The 22,880-nt window shown below is 40.5% G+C and overlaps 1 protein-coding gene across 2 annotated transcripts in view; it reads right to left on the bottom strand.

Annotated features, from left to right (window-relative positions):
- Positions 1–22,880, bottom strand: part of AP2B1 (adaptor related protein complex 2 subunit beta 1) — a 129,939-nt gene that overhangs the window by 24,233 nt on the left and 82,826 nt on the right. For both annotated transcript variants that reach the window (XM_004706968.3, XM_004706970.2), the window contains one exon: positions 19,001–19,130. In XM_004706968.3, the coding sequence (XP_004707025.1) occupies positions 19,001–19,130 (130 nt within the window). The remainder of the gene's footprint in view (positions 1–19,000; positions 19,131–22,880) is intronic.

Genomic DNA, 22,880 nt, shown 5'->3' with positions numbered 1-22,880 from the left:
GTATTGTTCGTATCTCCACAGGAGAGGTAAAGAGGGACGAGACTTCAACCCGGTGCACCAAGATGTGAATATACAACATACCAGCATGAAGCAGTCAACCAATAGAGGTCTGCGGGGTTAGCCTCAATCCAAGCTACATGGACACCTCCCCCCATCCCCCGCCCCTAAGAATGCACCACAGAGGACAGAACTGAAGCTACAGCTCAGGGAGAGGGGCACATCTGATCAGAGCACACAGGAGCAAACGATGAGGGAAGGAGAGATAGTGAAACACATACTGTCCCACCAAGCCCCGAGGACAATATTCCTGCTAGGAGCAGCCAATGCACAAAGAGGACCATAGGGCCGGCCCCACCATAAGACACACTGTCCCTCACAGACCCATAGTGCAACAGGGGACAACACTGGAGACACAGTGCAGGAATTGTGCCTGATCTGACCCCACCACACTGGGGTGAAACATTAAGGGGATGCAACAGAGTAGTAAGGGGAGCAAAGCAATGAAGTCTCCATGGAATACCAAAAATAGATTTTGGGGCCAGCGTGTGGCACCCCATCAGACTCCACAGGAAAATACTAATAAAGGACAACAAACAAAGCTGGAACTATTTATAGGCTTTTGTTTTTTGTTTTCTTTTGCTTTTCTTCCTCTCATTAATGTTGCCGATGTCTATCTAGATGAGATAGGCGAGATAAACGATTCAAAGGAGAAAACAAGGGGACCGACAGTTCCAGGGGACAGAGGGAAAGGGGGTGTGGGGAAAAGGAAGGGGAGTGCCAACAAGCCTAGGGACATGGGAACAAGTGACCTAAAATCGATGGCCAGGAGGGCGTAAGATGCTTGGTAGGGCTTGATCAAGGGCAATGTAATCGAGTGGAATTATTGAAACGTGAATGAAGGTTGAACATGAGAGTGGGATAAGAAGTAAAAGGAACGAGAAGAAAGAACTAGGAGGCAAAGGGCATTTATAGAGGTCTAAACAAGCATGTACATATGTAAATATATTTATATATAACGAGAGGGAAATAGATGTACATATATTTATTTATGTTAAGTGTTAAGGTAGCAGACAGACATTGGGCCTCTACTCAAGTACTCGCTCAACACATGAACACTTTGGTTCTGATAACCTGGTATTCTGTGATGCTCACCTTCCCAACAAGATTGCTGAAGACAAAATGGGTGCATAAGCAAATGTAGGGAAGAAAACTGATGATGCCTGGCTACTAGAAGATACAGCATCTGGGGTCTTATAGGCTTGAAGATAAATAAGTGGCTATCTAGCTGAGAAGCAACAAAGCCCACATGGAAGAAATACACCAGCCTGTGTGATCATGAGGTGTTGACGGTATCAGGTACCAAGCATCAAAGACCCAGAACAAAAAAAATTATATCAATGTGAATGATTGGGGCATGGAGTGGAAACCCAAAGCCCATCTGTTGGCAACTAAACATCCCTTTACAGAATGGTCTCGGGGAGGAGACGAGCCAGTCAGGGTGCAGTATAGCACTGATCAAACATACAACTTTCCTTGAGTTCTTTAATGCGTCCTCCACCCCACTATCATGACTCCAATTCTAGCTTACAAATCCGACTAGACCAGAGGATGTACACTGGTACAGACAAGAGCTGGAAACAAAGGGAATCCAGAACAGATAAACCCCTCAGGACCAATAACAAGAGTAGTGATACCAGGAGGGTAGGGGGATAAACAATAGAAAAAGTGGGTGAGACAGTAGTCAGTGTAAGAAATGGAAAAAAAAATTATCAAGGGTTCATGGGGAGTGATGGTGGGGGAAAGGAGGTGGTACCAAGGGCTCAATTAGAAAATATTTTGAAGGGAGGGGGAAAAAATGAGCTGATACCAAGGGCTCAAGTGGAAAGAAAATGTTTTGAGAATGATAATGGCAACAAACATGCAAATGTGCTTTACACAATGGATATATGCTTGGATTGTGATGAGCCCCCAACAAAATGATTTAAAAGAAAATGTTTTGAAAATGATGGCAACATACGTACAAATGTACTTGACACATGGATGTGCGTATGAAATGTGAAAAGAGCTGTAACAGCCCCCAATAAATGATTAAAATAAAAGTATTCTCTGCTCAAACCTCTAATCGCTTCTCATCTCATTCAGAACTTCTTTAAAGTCACATGCCACGACTCTATGCCTTGCTCCCACCATTCCAGCCACGGAAGCCTGTGATGGCTCCTTATGCATACCAGCCAGTTTCCTAAACTCATTTGCTGTATCTTCTCCCTATAATGCTCCTCCAGAAATCTGCATGGCTCACCCCCTACCTCTTTTATCTTTAATAAAATATCTTTGATTAAAAATCTTTGTGTTTTAATTCAGTATCTTCTTAAGTAGGTACTTCCATGATCACCCACCCTAACTCCAGGACTCCTTGTTCGGGTCTCACTGTTCTCCACTGGCCTGACACACTATTTTATATTTACCGATTTATTGCCCGTCTCTGTGCCACACAGCCCGAGTTTCAGGAAGGGAAGGCATTTTTGTGTCTTGCTCACCACTGTTAGCATTTCTAGTACAGTGAGTGGTACAGTGACAATACATACTCAGTGAATGCTGCTGCTTGCTGCCGAGTCGATTCCAACCCTAGCGAGCCTAGAGAACAGAGCAGAATCGTCCCACAGGGTCTCCACGGCTGTCCTCTTTAAGGAGGTAGACTGCTATAGTTTTCTCCCGGAGAGCAGCTGCTGACTTCCAACAGCCAACCATCCACAAGCTGCTGGGTTTTGTTTGTTGTTTTGCTGCTGGGCTTTTAACTACAATGCTCTTTCCAGTAAGGGTAACTGAAAAATGTTCTACTTTTTGAGAATGATGAGGGCAACAAAGTACATATGTGCTTGACACAAGGGATGTATGTATGGATTGTGCTAAGAATTGTACGAGCCCCCAATAAAATAATTTTTAAAAAAAGTACTCCTTCAACTCCCTGACTCCACTTGGATTTAAACAACACATAAAATTAGTCTTAGTGCTCCAAAAAGACATTATTTCTCACATTTTCCCCTGGCACTTCCCTTAATAGAAGAGGAAAGTATGGGCACTCACTGGCAGGCTGGCAGGGAGAATCAGGAATCAGTATAGCCTATTGTGAAATAACCTAGTGTATAAAGGAAGCCTCAAAAATTCATGGGTAAATTCCATGGCCTTTTGAAGCCCATTTCCCAACAAGTTTTTTGAAGCTCTCATAAGAACACAATTTCTTTGCGCTCCAAGTGATTCCATAGGCATTTATGTATGTTTCCATATGAAAATGTTTTTCTCTATACTTTTAATAAAACTAATGTTTCAAGAAAATGTGCCAGGTCTATTGTGTAGCTTTCAGTGGCTTCTAGCATGGGGTTTCAAACGTTGTGGAAGCACAGCAGTGAAACACTGGGCTGTTAACTGAAAGGTTGGCTGTTCAAACTTGCCAGCGACTCCTGTCCAGTTTCACAGCCTTGGAAACTCAAGAGAGCAGTCTACTCTGTCTTACCAGCTCACGTGACCTCAACATGGTGTCCTGCAGAACTTTGTGTCACGAATAAGTGGCGGTGCTTACAATTAATGTATACATAATAAAATTTAAAATATCAAGGTGCAGGCAAGGAAGAGTAAATGTTTCCTAAGCCTCTGTCAGTTTTATGTGGATGCATGTAAAAGATTATTTCTTACTGTGAGTTGCAGTTGAATTGCCTCAATGGGCTTCAGAACAGACTGCACACAGGCTTTCTTTGAAGCTCCCCAGAGCAGATCCCAGATGTTCGCCAAAGAGCAAATGACCCAACCCTCTCTGCTCTCGTTTGTCATGGGCAGCGTGCGGCCAGAACAATCGTAACCCGTGTCTTAGGGGCATCACTAGAAAAGCATACAGAAATTATTATAGGGCATCTTGAAAATACTAAAGCAGGCTGTAAATGCTGAATAATAACCATGATTTTTAAAAGTTACTTTCAGTGGCTGCTGGGGAAGGAGCAGCTTGTCAGCTTCAGGCTGTAACCAGCAATTAGTTTCTTTCCATGTTCCAGAAGCTTGCTGCACGAGCTGCAGGCTCTTTATGTGCCACAGCTGGAGATGGGCAGGCTAAATTAATATTCTAACCTTGTTCCAGTGTACTCAAAAGCACTATAAAAAGGTACGCGATGAACTCCATCTGAACTCAGGCAAGCTAGGTCCAACAGGTACCACTCACCACAGGTAACCAGAGGAAGCATCACCACAAGAAATACCAAGTCAAGCGGTACACAGCTCACCATCGAGCGTATCATCTACTCTTCCACGACGTCACATATGACCTTTCCAAGTCTCTGAAAAATACAGTTTCCATTCTTCCTCTCCATTTAGCTTTCAGAAAGATTATTTGCAGACTGGTCCCAGCTAGGACTAGGCCATAAAGCCAACCATCTCCAGCTCTCTGAGAAATGATTCAGATGTTTTACACACCACACAAGCGAGTCAGATCCTAGGGGAATGCTGCTGAGTGACAGGATGCTCATGGCACTGACTTGACTGTGTGAGATATGTCATCTAAAGACTCAAGCAGAACTGGTGCTTTCTACTAGTTGCTGGAATTAAATCCGCCTGCTGCTCTGCATGTCTAGTCAATGCTATAAATACCTACCATCTTTGAAATTCAAATGGCCTTCTATCGCAAACCAGATTGTCTAATAAACTATCTAGGGAGTCCCAGTGATATCCTGATAAAACAGAAGTGGTCAATCTACAATATTTGACAATTACTGGGTACACTAAAAAACAATACGAATCATGAAGCTCATCATAGAAAATAAAATGTCAGTTCACTTTCCTTTTGATGCTAATCAAATTTTAAACCAAAGAGCTTCGCATCTTTAGTTCATTGTGAAGGTTAAGATTCAAATAAGAAGCCTCCTTCTGTATCTGTTACCAGTCACCTGGAGAGTCAGAGGAATTTCATGGCAGTTGAGTAACCCTCAACAGTAGAGTCTAGATAAAAACGTTCTTATTCTTCGGTAGCATAAGAATCTTTTTTTACTGTAAAAATATGCAGTCAGTAGACTTCTTTGGAGGAAAAACCCTGACAGGTTCCAATCCTCCTGAAGACAGAAGCCATTCCATGTCACTAAGCTATTTCCTCTCGGACAACAAGATGCACTTCAACGTTTGCATTTTTCCCCATAAATCCTCTAATAGCACAGACAATTACTGAGGTTTAGAGTGGCAATGGGATCTTAAGAGAGAATCTTGTTTACTGTTGAACAGAAACCAAAAAATACTGACACAGAAATCAACCTCTGGACCCTATTCTACCACCAGAACTCTCAAATAGTTCTGATCATGACTAGAACATAGATTAAATCTCCAGAACACCAAAGACAAGATTAAGATTGGAAAGTGATGTGGACAAGCGTTGGTTTAAAGGACTCTTAGATTAAACTGTCAAAATCAATGATTTAGGCAGGAACAAATCAGATCTTCCGAGCTGTCCACTGGGAGATATTGTAAGACTCAAACAGGGTTAGAATGAGGGGGGATCAAATCCTATTAACCTGTTGGGAACTTAAGATACGCTCAAATATTGCTTGAAAAATGAATTCTTTTCTTCTGTAATTTGGAAAACAAATGCAGAGCTCACTATTTTAGTGAAATACTGGCTCTGTTCAAGGGCAGGAAACATCCATCCACTGGCCACCACTCAAGCCATCCTCAAGGGCTGAGTCAGATCGAACTCCACACATGCTCCAGTGCTGTGGCCAACCAGCGTGGTGACCGCTCATTCGTGTGTGGATGCTGCCGAGATATCCACCTTTTACTCCTTACGTTTTATAAACCACCGCCCGCCTTTCCCGCCAGAGTAAACTCTGGTAGCAAGCGGAGGAAGACCTACTTGAAATGGAAAGGCGCTAGATGCTGTTGTGAGGTGTCATCACATTGGCTCTGACCCATAGCAACCCTGTGCACAACAGAACCAAACACTGCCCGGTCCTGCACCATCCTGACAACTGTCCCCTTGTCGCAGCCACTGTGCCACCCCAGCTTGAGGGCCGTCCTCTTTGTTGTTGCCCCTCCATTGTACCAAGCATGACGTCCTTCTCCAGGGGCTGGTTTCTCTTGACAACATGTCCACAGTGCGATATGAAGCCTCGCCATCTTTGCCTCTAAGGAGCACTCTGACTGTGCTTCTTCCCAGACAGACCAGTTTGTCCTTTCGGTTGTCCGTGGTGTTTTCAATTCTTCTCCAGCACCACAGTTCACATGCATGGATTTTGCTTTAGTCTTCCTTTCTCGATGTCCAACTTTCATACACGAGGCAACGGAAAGAAAACACGATGGTTGGGAGAGGTGCACCTTATTCCCCAAAGTAACATCCGTGCTGTCCAATACTCTTGCGCAGCAGATGTACCTAACACAGCCTGTCTTCGGATCAGCTCTTGACTGCTGCTACCTGGAGCACTGAGTGTGGCTCCAAGTCAGACAAAATCCTTGACAACTTCAATCTTGTCTCCATTAATCTTAACGCTACCCACTGGGTCAGTTGTGAGGGTGTCAAGTCTCTTTACAATGAATCACAACCTATACTGAAGGCTGCAATCCTTGATCTTCACCAGCATGTGCTTCAAGTCCTTACTTTCAGCAAGCAAGGCTGCGTCATCTACAGATCACAGGTTGTGAATTACCCTTTCATTGTCTTTTAAAGGTAAAAGACTGATTTTAATATCAGAACTTATTTTCATAAAGCAATGTATTGCGCAAGAAGACGATGACTATCCATTGGCAGGTGATTTTTTGCCTTTCCTCCCCCCAACCCCCTCCGCCGCGGCCGCCGCCTCGCCTTTCCTTTTAGTCAGCCTCCTTCCAGCTTTGCGTCTACCAGGATTTTGACAGTCTGACAGTCAAAGGGGTTTGCTCGGCTCCATTCTGTGGGACAGCCACATGAGGCTCCAGGGCACCCTCGAGTGTGCTCATTCACTCGGAATATTAACCCAAATTTCGTGAAGCAGCTCTATGGAGAAGACTTTAACAAACAGATCTGTGGTGACTACTTTCTGGTAGTCATTTTGGGGTACGTGTGCGCATGCATGTGTGTGCTAAGTATGAAAGTTGACACAGTAAATGTACACACACAGAAGTGATTCCATGACTCTGACTGCTCTCCCTGCACGTTCCCACTTCCACTCTGGGGTCTCCGTTTCTAGTCACCTGCTTTCCCTGCCTCTTCCTGACTTCTCACATTGGCTTTTCGGGAAATGTCTCATATTGTTGATGTGAAACAGGAGTACATTCCTGACATGTGTTGTCATCTTTTAACAGTTCTATTATTTAACTGAAAGGTGATCTCTGAAAATATCTTAGGGCTACAGGCCCCAGGATTCCTCTGGTTTCTATAAGAATAGCAAGTATAGTCTTTCTTGGGAGCCTGAATTCCAGGTACAATAAGCAGGTACCCGCGATGCCGGTCGTTCCCCTGGTCTCAGGCTAGAGGAGGTTGTGATTCATTGGGGCAGAAGTTCCTTAAAGTACTTGCTCCCTTGAATTTTCACTCTCTTTTGCTCTAGATGAGAAGAGATCAACAGATCTATCATAAGTGGCCACGCACACATTTACAAGACTTCACATGTTATTCACCTCAGTGGGATGTAGAACATTATCTTTATGAGCTACGCTGTGCCAACTGAGAAATTCCAATTACGGTCCTAAGCCTTCAATCCCAGTGTTTCGGTTATGTGAAGTCTAAGAAGTTTCCAAAACTGTGCCCCACAAGCAAAAACAAAACTAGGCACAAAACCTTAAAGCACACAAACATTAACCAGCAACAGAAAAAGTTTCCAAAATGATAGAATTGTAACTGTGATCTAGTTTCCTAAACATTTCCAAGCTTGGGGACTAAGTCCATTACATGTAATACCTTCTAATATCTGTTCTCTCACTTGAGGAAAACAACAGTGACTCAATCCACTGAAACAGAAGGATATTAGATATTATTACATAAATCAGGGTGTAGACTGCAAGTTCATCGAGAAACAAGAGTCAGCAACAGTGTTTAGAGATACTGAGATGAGGAGATGGCCTTGCTGAATCTGGGTCAAGAACTCGATATATCTGATATTTGTAAAAAACAGCAAAAAAAAAAAAGGAAACATGATAAGATAAGCTATTGGGAGATTTTATAAGTTGTGGAATTCAAAATGATGATATGAAATATAACCCCCACCTAGTTCACCATAAAAGTTATTTTAAAAACCTCTATTGTACCACCTGAAAAAGAAAAAATATGTTGTCTACTCTCCTAGAGATTTCTAATCTCATAAACCTAAAGAGCAGATCTTAAAAAGTCACTATGAACTGGAACCAAGGTGATGTCAGTGGGTGCTCATTAATGCACTAGTATGTTTCTTTCAAAAATTAGGTGACTGCATACATACTGGTTCATTTTGGAACTCTCTTCTGCTCTATTGATCTATCTATTTTTGTAACAATCCCAAACTCTTTTGATTATTAAAGCTCTCTAACAATCTAAAAAAAAAAACAGCAAAAAAATATTAAGCACCAATTGTGCGCCAGGGATTGTTTCAAGCAGTACAATGTTGAAGAGAGGGCAAAAATTGCTGTTTTGGAGTTTACATTCTGGTGGGAGAGGAAAAAGAGGAGAAAACAAGCAACCTGTATTTAAAATGCCTACCGCACCTTAAGTGCTATGGGGAAAAACAAGGTAAGAAGGATTCCGTGCACTGGGAGTGGAGTGAAGAGGCCTCATTAAAAAGGTGCTACTTTAACAAAACCCGAAGAAGGTGGGTAATTAAGACATGAGGATATGGAGATTGGGAGAAAGAACATCCCAGACAGTTGATCCAGAAGTCCTCAAGTGGCAGCTTCCCTTCTTGAGGACTACTGAGGAAGCTAGTGCACCTACAGGAAGGGGGCTAAGAGGAGGAGGAGGAGTACATGGAATCAACGAGGCAAGGTGCTGAAGAAAGAGATCATACAGGGCCTTGGAGACCATTGTTAGGACTTTGGCTTTTATGCTTAGTTCTTTCAGACTTACTGGTAATAAAAGCTAAGTCTAGCAGGGCAGCTGTGTAACAAGAAACAGGCTGCTTTCACAGCTCTGACAGGACTTCACAGAAAGTAAGTAGAGTCACGGGGAGCTGTGTGCCCCACAGGAAACTCAGGGTCATGGGGGGTTAAATGCTATGCATCACCTGTTCCTGGCTCCTGGTAGATCCCGCACTTAAAAACAAATTATATGTATGGATTGTGATAAGAGTTGTATGTGCCCCAATAAAATGATTAAAAAACAAAACCAAATTATATGCCTTGCAAAATTAATCAGGGACTTATAGGAAGTGTATTTGTGATGTCTTCCAATATAGAGCTCATTTCCTACTGTACTGACCAATCCAGTTAACTATATGGAAACCAGTAAGTTCCAAATTCTATTTTCTTCTGGTAGCCTACAACATAATTATTCTGTGTCGCTTCAGTTGCCAGAAACAGCACTACTTTCATAGACCTTTTGGCCTGCTAGACAGATGTATTCTTCACACCCCAAGGCCTCACCCCAAGTTCTGCCAGAACTATAAGGCTCTAAACCCAAAGGCACCAATCTTTCTCACTTCACGTTTATGGAGAGCAATGTGTACCTGGCTAGGACTAGCTGATGAGCCCTAGGTGGCAGCTGTTGTATCTTAGAATACAATGAACAACAATGGCTAGGGAACAATATGCCTTTGGAAGACTTGACGTTGCATAAGCTATATGCTGTGTTGGGTTTATTGTTATCTATAAAAATTCATTTAATACACACTGTACCGGATCAAAAAATGGTGAAGGCAGTAGTAGTAAATTATCAATTGAAGCAATTCTTGATATTCCACACTCTGGTCTGATGGGACAAGGACAAAAGGCCCAACAGAAACAACAGAACAGACTTCAGTTACAGAACTGTACTCATCTTAAAACCCGGGGGGCAAAACTGATCTGGAATCTTAACCTAGGTTGTAGGTAGGTGATAAGTATGCAGTGTCTCTGATCAGTTACTGCAAGTTGGAAATCAAATAGGGTGCTTCTGTACTTCCAGTTATGCTCTCCGAACTTACATGGACCAAAGGAGGTCTTATGACTATCAAGGACTAGACAGATGGGCACAGATCCTGTGACTATCAAGGTCTGGAGAGATGGGCACAGGGTAGATTCACTAGGGAAGCAGGTCCTTCAAAGCAGGTCACACACAAAAAAGGGACAAACATTATTCCAAGAGTCATTGGAAAAAAGTGTTCTTACAGCGGTTCGAAACCACCAGCCAGCTTCGAGGGAGAAAGACAAGGTTTTCTACCCCTGTAAAGAGTTGTGGTTTCAGAAATCGATGAGGGCAGTTCTACCCTGTCTTGCAATGAGTCAGAATTGGCTTGATGACGAGTTTGGCTTCTGTTTTGGTTAGTATTTGCAGAACATACAAAGAAATGCCATTTTATTAACCTAGGCTCTCCTGAAGGGGAAGAAACATAAAAGGGGAAATAACATTTAGATGGGTTTTTATTGTAGGTCACCTGCCTGATTTTCAGACCTTTCATGCCTTGGTTCAGAGAGTAAGTTTTTCTCTAGGACTCCAAGATGTACAACTAGGACCAACAAACGGAATCCAAAGGAAATAAATGGGTGTCAAAAGTTCATGGAAAAGGTTCATTATAATTCGATTTCCCCCCCTCACAAACTTTTCAAAGTACCCTGATATTTTATGTCCATATAACTAATTTCTGTGAGAGTTTCATAATGGAATGGGGCCCTTTAGGGTGGCAAATCACTGGTGGAATTAGAAGCTGAGACTCCAATCACAGCTGTAATGAACCCCAAGAGAAACAGGTAGGGTTCAAAACAGAAAATATCAAAGGCTAATGCTTCCACCTATGATATTTTAATTCTCCATGTGTGCACATGCACAAGGCTCAAAAGTTTTTCATAAGTTTCAATTTCAAGTTGTAAGGGCCTTACTATTATAAAGCCTGTATATAACTTCTACATATAATATTGTAAATAAAGCAAACATTTTTCCTATCTCATTAAACATGAGTCAAGGCAGAACGTTACTCCCAAATGTACTTTAATCTAGCTCAGGAATATACCGATGCACTCCCTTTACGTCCAACCTAAAATGTACTGTAAGCTTTCACATAAAGATTATCAGCCACAATTAAAATGTAAGGAATAGAAAAACATTTCATGTATTCCTAAGTCAAAGGTTTTTACTAGATACAGATCATACGGTTAAATCAAATCTATTTCCAGTAATTTATCAAACTAAAAACAAAATCAATTCCATTTCCACAACCAAATCCTATCCTAAATATTTCATAAGTGGAATTGTACTATATGTACATACAAGGCTATGTAATATATTGCTAATGGTATATTTTAACTGGAAAACTTCAGGCACTGTCCTCATAATGATCTCTATAGGGGTTATTTCCAGCAATGACAGCACTTGCCTGACCTTGAATCTCTGTATAGCTCCTGTAAGATCCAGCCTTTCAAGGGTTCAGTGTCTACTCAAGCGGCACTGTGGTTTCACACTGGCAATCTAAGTGCATAACCCTCAATTGTGGATCTGGGAAGACCAAGAAAGGCTGTAATACTGAACTTATTTGGCTTGCACAGCAGTCAAGAAAAGTCAGCAAATGCCAAGCTGGTTTGCTTCATTTGATGGAAGCTGCTGAAAAGGTCTTCCGTTTGGAAGCATTTACCAGTTTTTCTGGTACAATAGCTACAGCTGTGGGCTTTCTGAGAGTGAACGGACATATGCAAGACATGAAATAACAGGGACAGGCACCATCTGTAACTGATTCTCAGAGTCTGGAACTGCAATGTAGGAGTATCAAGGGATACAATTTTCCAACCAGGGCTATATACCAGCAAATATACCTTTTGGCTGACAGAAACCTTCAAGGCATGAATAAACAGGATGGGAAGATTTGCAGCGTGCACCTTCGGCACTTTCTGCAAAGGCTAAAATGAACTGAACTGGTAAACACTGCCTTATTTTAGAAGGAACATTCAAAGGGGGAAAAAGATAAGGTGGTATGTTTATTTCTTTTACCTAATTAATATTCAGCCTCTTCAACTTTTATGTGGATTTGAAATGTAACAGATAAAAACCCACAAATACAGGGCTGTTGTGACTCGGGATAAACTTGAGGGTAACGGGGTTTTGTGTTTTTGTTGTTGTAGTGGTGGGGAGTGCATTATGAAAGAAAAAAAATTTTAAAAGGTGCTATCAGCCTTCCATGTAAAGATAGTAAATTAAAATCACATTTAAGTTTCCTTTCCCTTGGAACAAATTCTGCCATAATTAAAGGGGGATATATTAATGTTGTAAGTTTATAAAACAGGGAGGAAAATAAAAATCGTCCCCCCTGCCAAAAAATCTTGATAGCCAGAAAACAGATGAATAAGTACTAATACCACAGAATTCCCCAAATTTAGGACTTCTGGTAGCCATCAAAGTCTGTGAGTGGTGATACTGGGAGGGTAGAGGGAGAGTGGGTTGGAAAGAGGGAACCAATTACAAGGAACTATATGTGACCTCCTCCCTGGGGGATGGATAACAGAAAAGTGGGTGAAGGGAGACGTCAGACAGGGCAAGATATGACAAAATAATAATTTATAAACTATCAAGGGCTCATGAGGGAGGGTTGAGCGGGAAGGGAGGGGAAAAATGAGGACCTAATACCGGGGACTTGGGTGGAGAGGAAATGTTTTGAAAATGATGAGGGCAATGAATGTACCAATGTGCTTTACACAGTTGATGTATGTACGGATTGTGATGAGAGTTGTGTGAGCCCCCAATAAAATGATTAAAGGAAAAAAGAAGAAAATGATGGTGGCAACACATGCACAAATGTGATTGATATTGTTATATAGTTATAAGAGCTTTAAGAGCCCAAAATAAAATGATTTTTAAATGTAAAAAAAAAAAAGTCTGTTTCTTCTGGCATTAAAAACTTTTTCTTGATTTTTTTTTAGTTTAAGTGTTCTCATATAGTATCGGTCCTTTTGTGATTAACTAACTGCATCAGCACAATGTCTTCCAATCCATTTAGGCATCAGGTGTTTTCAGTTCAAGGACACTTGCTACTGTGAATAGTGCGTGATGAACATGGGTATGTATCTATCTGTTCACGCTGTGCTCTGTGTGTCTGCAGGGTGGAAACCAAGCAGCTTAAGTGCAGGGTCACATGGTATTTCTAGTCCCAATTGTTTGAGGAAGCACCATACACTTCTCACAGAAGAGGTGCTGTTTCATGTGGGCCCCAGATTTATGAGGGCCCGACTCTCTGCACCCACTCCAGCATTTGTTGTTTTCTCCTTTGCTGAACTTTGCTATTGCTTCTGGGGCGAGGTGGTATCCCATTGCTTTAATTTGATCTTTCAGATGGCTCGTGATCAAGCACTTCTTCATGTTTATGGCCATCTGAAGGTGTTCTTTGGTTAACTGTTCATGTCCTATGCCCACTTTTAAAATTATTTGTCTTTTTAAAGTTGAAGTGTTGCAGTTTTTGATAGATTTCAGAGAGTAGTTCCTTGTCTAATATGTCATTGCCAAGTTTTATTACCCAGTCTGTTTTCCAATAAATTTTGGAAACACACTTGTACTAAATATTTACAGATGAAATAAGAAATTTAGAAACTACTTCAAAATAATATGCAATACGGCTAAGTATTAAGAGCAGAGATGAAACCAAATTAACCAGACTGGTAATTACAAAAGCTGGATGTTGGACATCTAGGGGGTTGTGACATTATTCTATTTTTGTACGGTTGATATTTTTTTTTAACAAAGTCTTTCTGTAAAACAAAAGAAAATTGGAAAGTAAGTGAATATGATGGTTCTCGGAAGGCCAGAATCCAAACAACTTCTAAAAGGGTTGCAATATATATATATATCACACATATATATCACATCAATAAAAGTTAAAGAAAAATTTCTAGAATTACAGAACAAGTTTCTAGTTCGAAAGAGCCCGATGAGGGAGTACTCAGCACAATAGATAAAAACAGACTCACACTGAGACACCTTACTGTGAACTTTCAGAACACTGTGGATAAAGAAAGGATTATACAAGCTTTCAATGAGAAAGCTGTCTTCTGAAAAACAAAAACAAAAAAACCCAAAATTATTTAAAACTAGAAGAAAAATAATCTCTTAACCTAATATTTTATATACAAAACATAAACTAATATGTGAAGATAAAACTTTTTTTTTGGAAGATCAAACATTTTAAGACACGTGACGTTTCAGATAATTTATTCTGCCTAACTCCTCAATAAGCTACTGGCCGAAGCGCTTCATCAAAATGTGGGAATACATCAGGAAAAGCTACATCAAGTAGAGCCCACAAAGAGGAAAGATGAAGGAAACGAATTCCCAGGCTGATGACAGAGATGCAAGATGGAGCTATGTTCACAGTATTCTTTCTGGTCCGAGACCCCAGAAAGGACTGTAACATGGGCAGTTCAGAAAGAAAAAAAAATAGTCATACTAATGTAAACACTGAACACTGATTAAAGCAAATTCCAAAATAGCGACACTGAGAAAATTTAAGCACAGCGTGTGTGCATATGTTGCCCGTTAAAGAAGATGCGGAGGAAAGTCTGAACCTGAGAAATTCAGAACCAGGAATGCAAGCATCTGTTTTAGACAGAATAGTAAATACAAAAATAATCTATTTAAAGAGGTGAAGAGATGGCCTCTGTGGATGGAGAAATTGGGAGACATGTAGGAAAAGAGATGGCTTGAGGCTGGATTTTATTTAGCAAGTTGTAAAACTAATTGACTCTTTAAACTGTGCCTTCCTTGTGGTTAGCAACACAACTGGTGACCCCCTGGGTGCTTTCATAACTGACAAAAAATCAAAAACTCTAAGTTTAGAAGAGTTCCATCAATATTGTTGGGGGTTTAAAGCCCAGTAAAAGGGGGAACCAAAAAGCTTTATAGCAACTAGGCAAAGACCTTAAGCTTCACCCCAAGGATGAATATACTTATGTCATAATTACATTGTTTTTTTGCAGTACACTGACTTGAAGAAGTAATGACTTGCCAGGTGTCAAGTTTAGAGAAGTATATTGGGAAAACGTTTCTAAGCAACTGACAAGAGATGTATGAAAAACAAGCACCAGTCAAAGAAAATTCATTTAAGAGAAAACTCATTTAAACGTTTAAGGTTTTGTTTTATTTAAATAGAAGGAATACATTTTCTTCTTTAGAAATGTAATTAGGAAAAAAAGAAAAAGAAATATAATTAGATGATATAAATAAACTCCAGAGACAGTCCTAACCGGGGCATACTTAACATTACCTTGCGTAATGTTTGTAGAACAATTCTTTATTAAGTGCTTCAGTCCTGTCTCTGAGGCATAATCTATTTCAAAATTCAACCCTACACGGTTTCTAAGACTGTAAATCTTTACAGCTGTCCAAACAGTCTCATCTTTTCCCTCTCAGGGTAGCTTGGCCGGTGGATCTGAATCACTGACTCTGTACTTAGCAGCCCAATGCCTAGCGCGCAGTGCCACCAAGGCTCCGTAGCTGAACACATCACAATATAGTTTGATGGAAAGCTTTTGTGATAAGTGTTCCATTGTGGCTTAGCAGTTGGGTTTATTTATGCTATATCTTGATAGCAGACCAGCTAACACATGTTGTTGTTGTTACTTGCCATTCCAATTGATAGCGACCAAGGAAACACTGTCCGTCCTGCACCGTCCTCAAAGTCATTCACCTGCTGGAGCCTGTTGCTACACACAAGGTGTCCGTCCATCTTGTGGAGAGCCTTCCTTTTTGTTGCTGCCCCTCTACTTTCCCAAGGATGATGTCCTTCTCCAGGGACTGGTCTCTCCTGACAACATGTCCAAAGTACTTTGAGAGGAAGTCTTCCCATTCTTGGTTCTAAGGAGTTTTCTGGTTATACTTCTTCCAAAACAGATGTTTGTTTGTTTGTTTGTTTTGGCAGTCCATAGTAATACATTCAAAATTTTATTTAATTCCCAAACATCTTTCCTTTCCTGATTTTATTATGTGGAGACCAGAAAAGTACTGATTTTTCCGATGCATCAATACAGATATTCGATGGGCAAATAAAATGTTTCAATGCCAGATCAATCTTTACCTGGCTTTATCTGGACCTACCTGGTCTAAGATACTGCAGTCAAGTTTCCATTCCTATTATTAATACGCTGACAAGGACAGAATGGAAGTAACCCACTCACCCTGAAGTAGTCATTAGTTTCAACTTCCTTTACTAGGTATTAACCAAATACTCATAGAAAGAAAAAGGGTTCTCTTTTCAAGTTTTCTTATATTCTCTATTGGGAAATGATAACGAGAAAACCTGCCAATTAGGACCTTCTCTTTGAAAGAGGGTACATGAGGAAAAGTTGGGATATCAGTACTTAACCACAGACGTTTTTAAGGCTGTTTTTTAAAAAAACAGTAATATTGACGTTTGTAAAAACGAAAATTTGCTGGTCTTATTCATCAGATCAATTTTGAGGGGTGAGGACAGACTTCCCTTCGAAGGGCTGCTATTCTAGATTCTCAGGAGATTCCTGAAGGCTTAGGAGAAAGCAAACTGACATTTACGATAATTTCAAAAAGTTCTGGGGAAGATTCCCAATAGGTCTTAATTTCATTTTTTCATGAACTCTTTGAAGCCCATTCACAATTGTTTACTGCTTCTTTTCATTTTTTTAAATTTTTTTGCTTCTTTTCATTTTAAGGGAAAATCTGCCCTGATTTCTGTCACCCAAATTCCCTTTCCTATTTTGAAGTAGAGCATTCTTCCACACAGGCTGACTCACATGTTAGGCTTGGGGTTCTGTGTGTCAAGAGGAGGTCAGATTTCAATGAAAGGGAGCAGATGTATACTAGGTTTAGTTAGTTGTTGCAGGGTCCTGTGCTGGAAGAAAAGCCCCTTAAAATATACTCCCGTCCTAGTAACAGCCGATTCCCTCTGCGTGGTAACCCTTCTTTTCTTCTTCTATGTGAGCCAAGTTATATTGTGACTCACTCATCTTCACTCTAAATCTAGACTCTTTTTTACTGAAAAAGAGGCAGTCAAGTACTGTGGCAACAAGGTGCTTAGTGAACTGCCAAACAGTTCTGGTGTGCTGGCATTTTAACTACTGCAGAACATTTAGCTTTCACTCTGTTAGTGTCTCACTCTTAGTACCAATAGCTCACACTGCTATTTCCAGTAGAACGAGCAGAGATTCCACCTGTCTTGACTAGAAGGTTGAATTTTGCCTGAATCATTTAAGGCAGTTTCATTTGGACTGTTCTATTACCTCAAATTCTTTAAGAGGTGAGATATCAATCCTCTTCTGCTCTGTCTCTTCTGACTATCCTTCACAGTAGACCTTCTCTTCATTTATTTTTGTTGCTATTGTTAAATTTTAAGTTCACTTTCAGCAAAGATTTCTTATTGTTTGTAGTTCTGGAGGCCCTCAATTTTAGAAATTATTGTTAAAGGGCTGCTTTGCATTTGTTTCTGCCCGAGACCCTTAGTTTCACCAGTTCTAAATCAATTTTACATGAATGTATTGACTAGAGATTATTACAGCCACATAGCTAGCATGCTTCTGGACCATATATTTCGATTTCTCAACAGATCATTCAGAACCTGGCTGGAGGTCAGAGAGAAATTTCTTGTCACTTGCCCAGAGTGGTTGTAAAGTTTATCTGGTCCACTTTCATTTGGCGTGGGGTGGAGGTGGGGTGCCTTTCAAGGGTCTCAACTTTATACAAAAGTAAGCTCCTTATCGCAGATTATCCTAAAACCACCTCTTTTGTTGTAGGCGGCATTAAAATTCTAATCTCTGGGGCTTAGACTGTGGTTAGTTTTACAGCCTTACTAAGTAAACTACTGTGCCTTTAGGTCGCTTAACTCCAGACGGCTTTATCTTTCAAAGAGAAATTTAAGATCGTGTTTAACTATTTAAAAAATGCAATAACATTTCCAATATTAATAGATTTTTGTATGGTTCTTCTAAGATAATATCGGTCATACTGATCATATACACACAATAATGTAAATCCAGATAATCTATTTGTGATCACATGTTCAGGGAAAACAGTTATGAATCTGAACTGAAATCTATTTTGGAGAAAATAATTTGTATGGAAAATCTTAACAAAAAGAAGTTCTGTTTATTGAACAAAAGAATGAATAATTTTCTGTGTCATTCATGAATATTTGATTTTTTTCTTAAAAGCAAAACAAAACAAATCTCTACAAAGAGCTATTTTAATACCCATGCCATGACAAACTCTAGCACTAGGAAAGAGGACTTGTTTGGGGAGTGCGGCGTGGAGACCCAAAGCCCATTAGTAGGCCACTGGAGATCCCCTTGCAGAGGGGTCTCAGGGAGGAGATGAGCCAGTCAGGGGGCGACGTGACAACAATGAGAAATACAACTTTCCTCCAGTTCCTAAATGTTTCCTCCCCGCTCCCACTACCATGACTCGAATTCTACCTTGCAAGTCTGGCTAGACCAGAGGATGTACACTGGTACAGAGAGGAACTGGAAACACAGGGAATCCAGGGCGGATGCACCCTACAGCACCAGTGGTGTGAGTGGCGAAACAGGGAGGGTAGAGGGAGAGTGGGTTGGAAAGCGGGAACCGATTACAAAGAACTACATGTGACCTCCTCCCTGGGGGACGGGCAACAGAAAAGTGGGTAAAGGGAGATGTCGTACAGGGCAGGATATGACAAAATACCAATTTATAAATTATCAAGGGCTCATGAGGGAGAGGTGAGCGGGGAGGGAGGGGAAAAATGAGGACCTAATGCTGGGGGTTTAAGTGGAGAAGAAATATTTTGAGAATGATGAGGGCAATGAATGTACAAATGCGCTTTACACAATTGATGTGTGTATGGGTTGCGCTAAGAGTTGTATGAGCCCCTAATAAAACGATAAAATAAAAGAAAGAGGACTTGTTTGATCTAGTCACCTGCAGGTTATTCAGAGGTTCCATCTTCATGACTGGGCCTAAGGTGTTGAGGGGCAGGGAGACGTCAATGCTCTGGTTGGGCATCAGTGGTGTATGGATGGCCAGAGGGGTGCTGGGGATGACACCAAAGCTAAGAGAAAAAATAAACACACCACAGAAGTTAGTCAGGAGATAGGATTAAGTCATATCTTTGTGTTTCAATGGTTTTTAACACCACATGAAAGAGATATAGTTTTTAATAGAAGGAAATAAAATCAAAGCAACTTCAAAGTACGACATCACTGGTATATTTACACTTATTTCCATGGACTCAAGGAAAGAGAAAATACTAAACAAGTGAAACGGCTTTGTCAGTGCCATGATTCTGATTCTGCTACGCTTCTTACATACATTATGTCATTGTAGGAACATGTTTGAGGAGTTTCTTAATAAATTATCCTGAGATCATGCTTGGGAGAAAAGACTTTAGAATTCCCACCCTATAAAGGCATTCTGTAAAGAAATGTCACTAGATATTGCTTTTGTCTTGATAATCTGCCTTACTAGTCTAGAGGATGACTTACTGGTATTTCTTATGGTCTTTCTTTGTGTTCACTTACACAGGACATAATTAATCATTGGGAAAGAGTCAGCTTAAGTAAAGCAGAATTGACAGGCTTCACAAATAGGTTATGCTGCAGACCCATAGCCCCCCTTTGTGAGACTCAGGTTTAGTGTACCACGACCAGCTTAACTTCATAGAGAAATCTTAATAATAATACGAGAGGGAGATGAGAAATCTTACACCTTATAAATATATTTGGAGAACATGAAAATTTTAATACAACTTCAAAAGAGATGGAGTACAAAGGGAATATTGGATACAAATTTGACAGAAAATACTGAATAAAAAAAATAAGACACAAATTTATGCTGAATTTACATTTGTGTGTGTGAGGGGAAAGAAACAATATTTATAAAGTAATTTTTTATTATTATTTTTACTTATAATTTAAAAGTTTACGTAGATTTTCAGGAGTTATAGAACTTGTTTTTAAAAGATAAACTACAGGAATAATGAGGGCAACAAATGTATAGATGTGTTTTATACAATTGATCTTTGTATTGTGATGAATTGTATGAGCCCCAATAAATTGATTAAAAAAATAAAAATAAAACATAAACTACATCAAAATAGAATAATGAAATGATCATAAGAATTCATATCACTACCTTTGGCTAACTTTATAGGTTGAAAAACAAAAACCCTGATTTTGCTCTCTTGATTTTGTGCTCATGCTCAACAAACTCTATCAAACAAATGGGCCAGAGCCATGGCATTCGTTTGGTCCTAAACCTTCTGGTAACTTCTCTAAGAAACCATACGAAGGAACAAATGAAAGAAAAAAAATCCCAATAAGCACTGTCTTCTGTAAAAGTACATGCCAGAGAAAACTTGCAAATTCCAAGTTATGTGGAAGTGGCCCATAACCCACGAGATCGGCAAACAGGTAGGAGTCGCACGCTATGGCAGTCCTGCTGGGAGGCACAGGGAGTGCAGAGTAAAAGATGGTAAGTAATCGTCATACAAGAAGAGATTTTAGTTGCGTTTCACAGCAGGTCTCCAGAGGCTGGCCGTAAAGATCCACTCACACAAGAGCATCCAGATATGAGGACAAACTGGCGTGAGTAGGACCACTATCCAACAGGGTATCTGGGAGATGAAAGAAAAGGTGTAAAGTTCCTGGAGGTGAAAGGTCAAAAAGCACAATGATACACTATGACCAGGTAGGATTCACCTCAGGAATGCAAGGTTGGTTTAACATTTTAAGTCATTCAATTCATGAATGAGTAATATGCAGACTCATGTTCATCACCATTTTACTCACAATAGCAAAAAGATGGAAACAACACATATGCACGAATAGGTAAACAAACTGTGGTACTTACACACAAATGGATAAGTACACAACATTAAAGCATAACAATGAATCTGCAAAAGAAATACATCAAGAGTGAACCTGGAGGATGTTCTGCTAAAAGAACTTAAGTCAATCACGAAAAGGCAAATAGGGTATCAGATCGTTACTATAAAAAAATCCAGAGATTTTCACATGAAAAGAAGTATTTTTTGATGCTTACCAAGAGTAGAAGAAAAAGAAGATAGGATAAATTAATGGCTGAAGGGCAGGCACACATTAACTTGTACAAAGGAGAAGGCAATATACAATAAGTGAAAGGTCAGCAAAAATGGAGGCAGAGAAAAAAACTGAGTGAAGTAGAAGCGTTAAAGGCAACAGAAGTATATATATTGTTCTACACACAATCTGCAATAACAGTGATCTATGAATAGATGTATGAAGACACACAGGCTGAACAGGTGTGGGAGAAAGAGTGGGAATATACCCATGAACATATGTAGATTTAAAAGAGGATATGTGCAAATGTGTATTTCCCTTTACTGCAAATATATTCATGAATGTGGTGAAGCATGCAAGAGGGCAAAGTTATGAAAACTTCTGAAACACCTTGAAGTCATGAATCATTGGGCATGGGGCTCAGGGACATAGCCTCAGGGCACACAAGTCAATTGGCAAAATACAGTCCTTAAAGACAATGTTTCTTTTTTGTATTTTTAAGTTTTATAAGTCATTTTACTGGGGCTCTTACAACAATCCATACAATTGTATCAAGCATATTTGTACAGATATTGCCATGGTGTTCAAAACATTCTTTCTACTTAAGCCCTTGGTATCTGCTCCTCTTTTCTCCTTTCCTCCATCAACCTCCCACTCTTGTGACCCCTTGATAAATGACAATTATTTTCATATCTTACACCGTCCGCTGTCTCCCTTCACCCACATTTCTGCTGTTCATGCCCCTTGGGGGCTGTTATATGTCAATCATTGCGATCAGTTCCCTCTTTATTCCCTTTCTGCCCCCATCATGGTTTTGCTACTCCCATTATTGTCCATGAAGGGTTTATCTGACCTGGATTCTGTGTGTCAAGAGTTCTTATCTGTACCAGTGTGCATGCTCCGGTGTAGCCGGAACTGTAAGGTAGAACTGGGGTCATGATAGTGGCAGGGAGTAGGGGAAACTTTAAAGAACTAGAGGAATGTTGTATGTCGGTGCTATATTGCACCCTGCTGGCTCGTCCTGTCCCTTCCTTGGGACTCTTCTGTGACGGGATGTCCACTTGTCTACAGATGGGTTTGGGGTCTCCACTTCAACCCCTCTTACTCCCATCAATATGATTGTTTGTTTTGGGTCTTCTGATGCCGGATACCTGATCCCATTGACACCTCATGATCACACAAGCTAGTGTGCTTCTTCCATGTGGACTTTGTTGCTTCCCTGCTAGATGGCTGCTTGTTTAACTTCAAGCCTTTAAGACCACAGACACTATGTCTTCTAATAGTCAGGCACCATCAGCTTTCTTCACCACATTTGCTTATGTACCCATTTTGACTTTAGTGACCGTGTCAGGAAGGTGAGCATCACAGAATTCCAGGTTATTAGAACAATGTGTTCTTGCACTGAGGGCGGACTTCAGTAGAGGCCCAATGTCCTTCTGCTACCTTGATACTTAACATATAAACATATGTACATAGGCCCATATCCCTATTGTTATATATTAATATATTCACATATATACATGCCTATATGTATACCTCTATAAATGTCTTTTGCCTCTTAGTTATTTCCTTTTACTTTTCTCTTGTCCTTCTATCATGTTCGACCTTTATTTGGCTTTCATTAATTCCTCTTGGCTACACTGCACTTGATCAAATCCCACCAGGGGTTCTACCTCCTCCTCCTCGCCATCAATTTTAGATATCTTGTTGTTCCCTTTTGTCTCTGGGTTTATTGGCTCCCCTGCCCCACCCCCCCATCCCCA

The sequence above is a fragment of the Echinops telfairi genome, unplaced genomic scaffold, assembly GCF_000313985.2.
Source record: "Echinops telfairi isolate 266 unplaced genomic scaffold, ASM31398v2 ScPeMD7_7458;HRSCAF=8496, whole genome shotgun sequence".
Taxonomy (NCBI): Eukaryota; Metazoa; Chordata; class Mammalia; order Afrosoricida; family Tenrecidae; genus Echinops; species Echinops telfairi.
The sequence above is the reverse complement of the archived record's forward strand: the minus strand, read 5'-3'. Positions and strand labels throughout refer to the sequence as shown.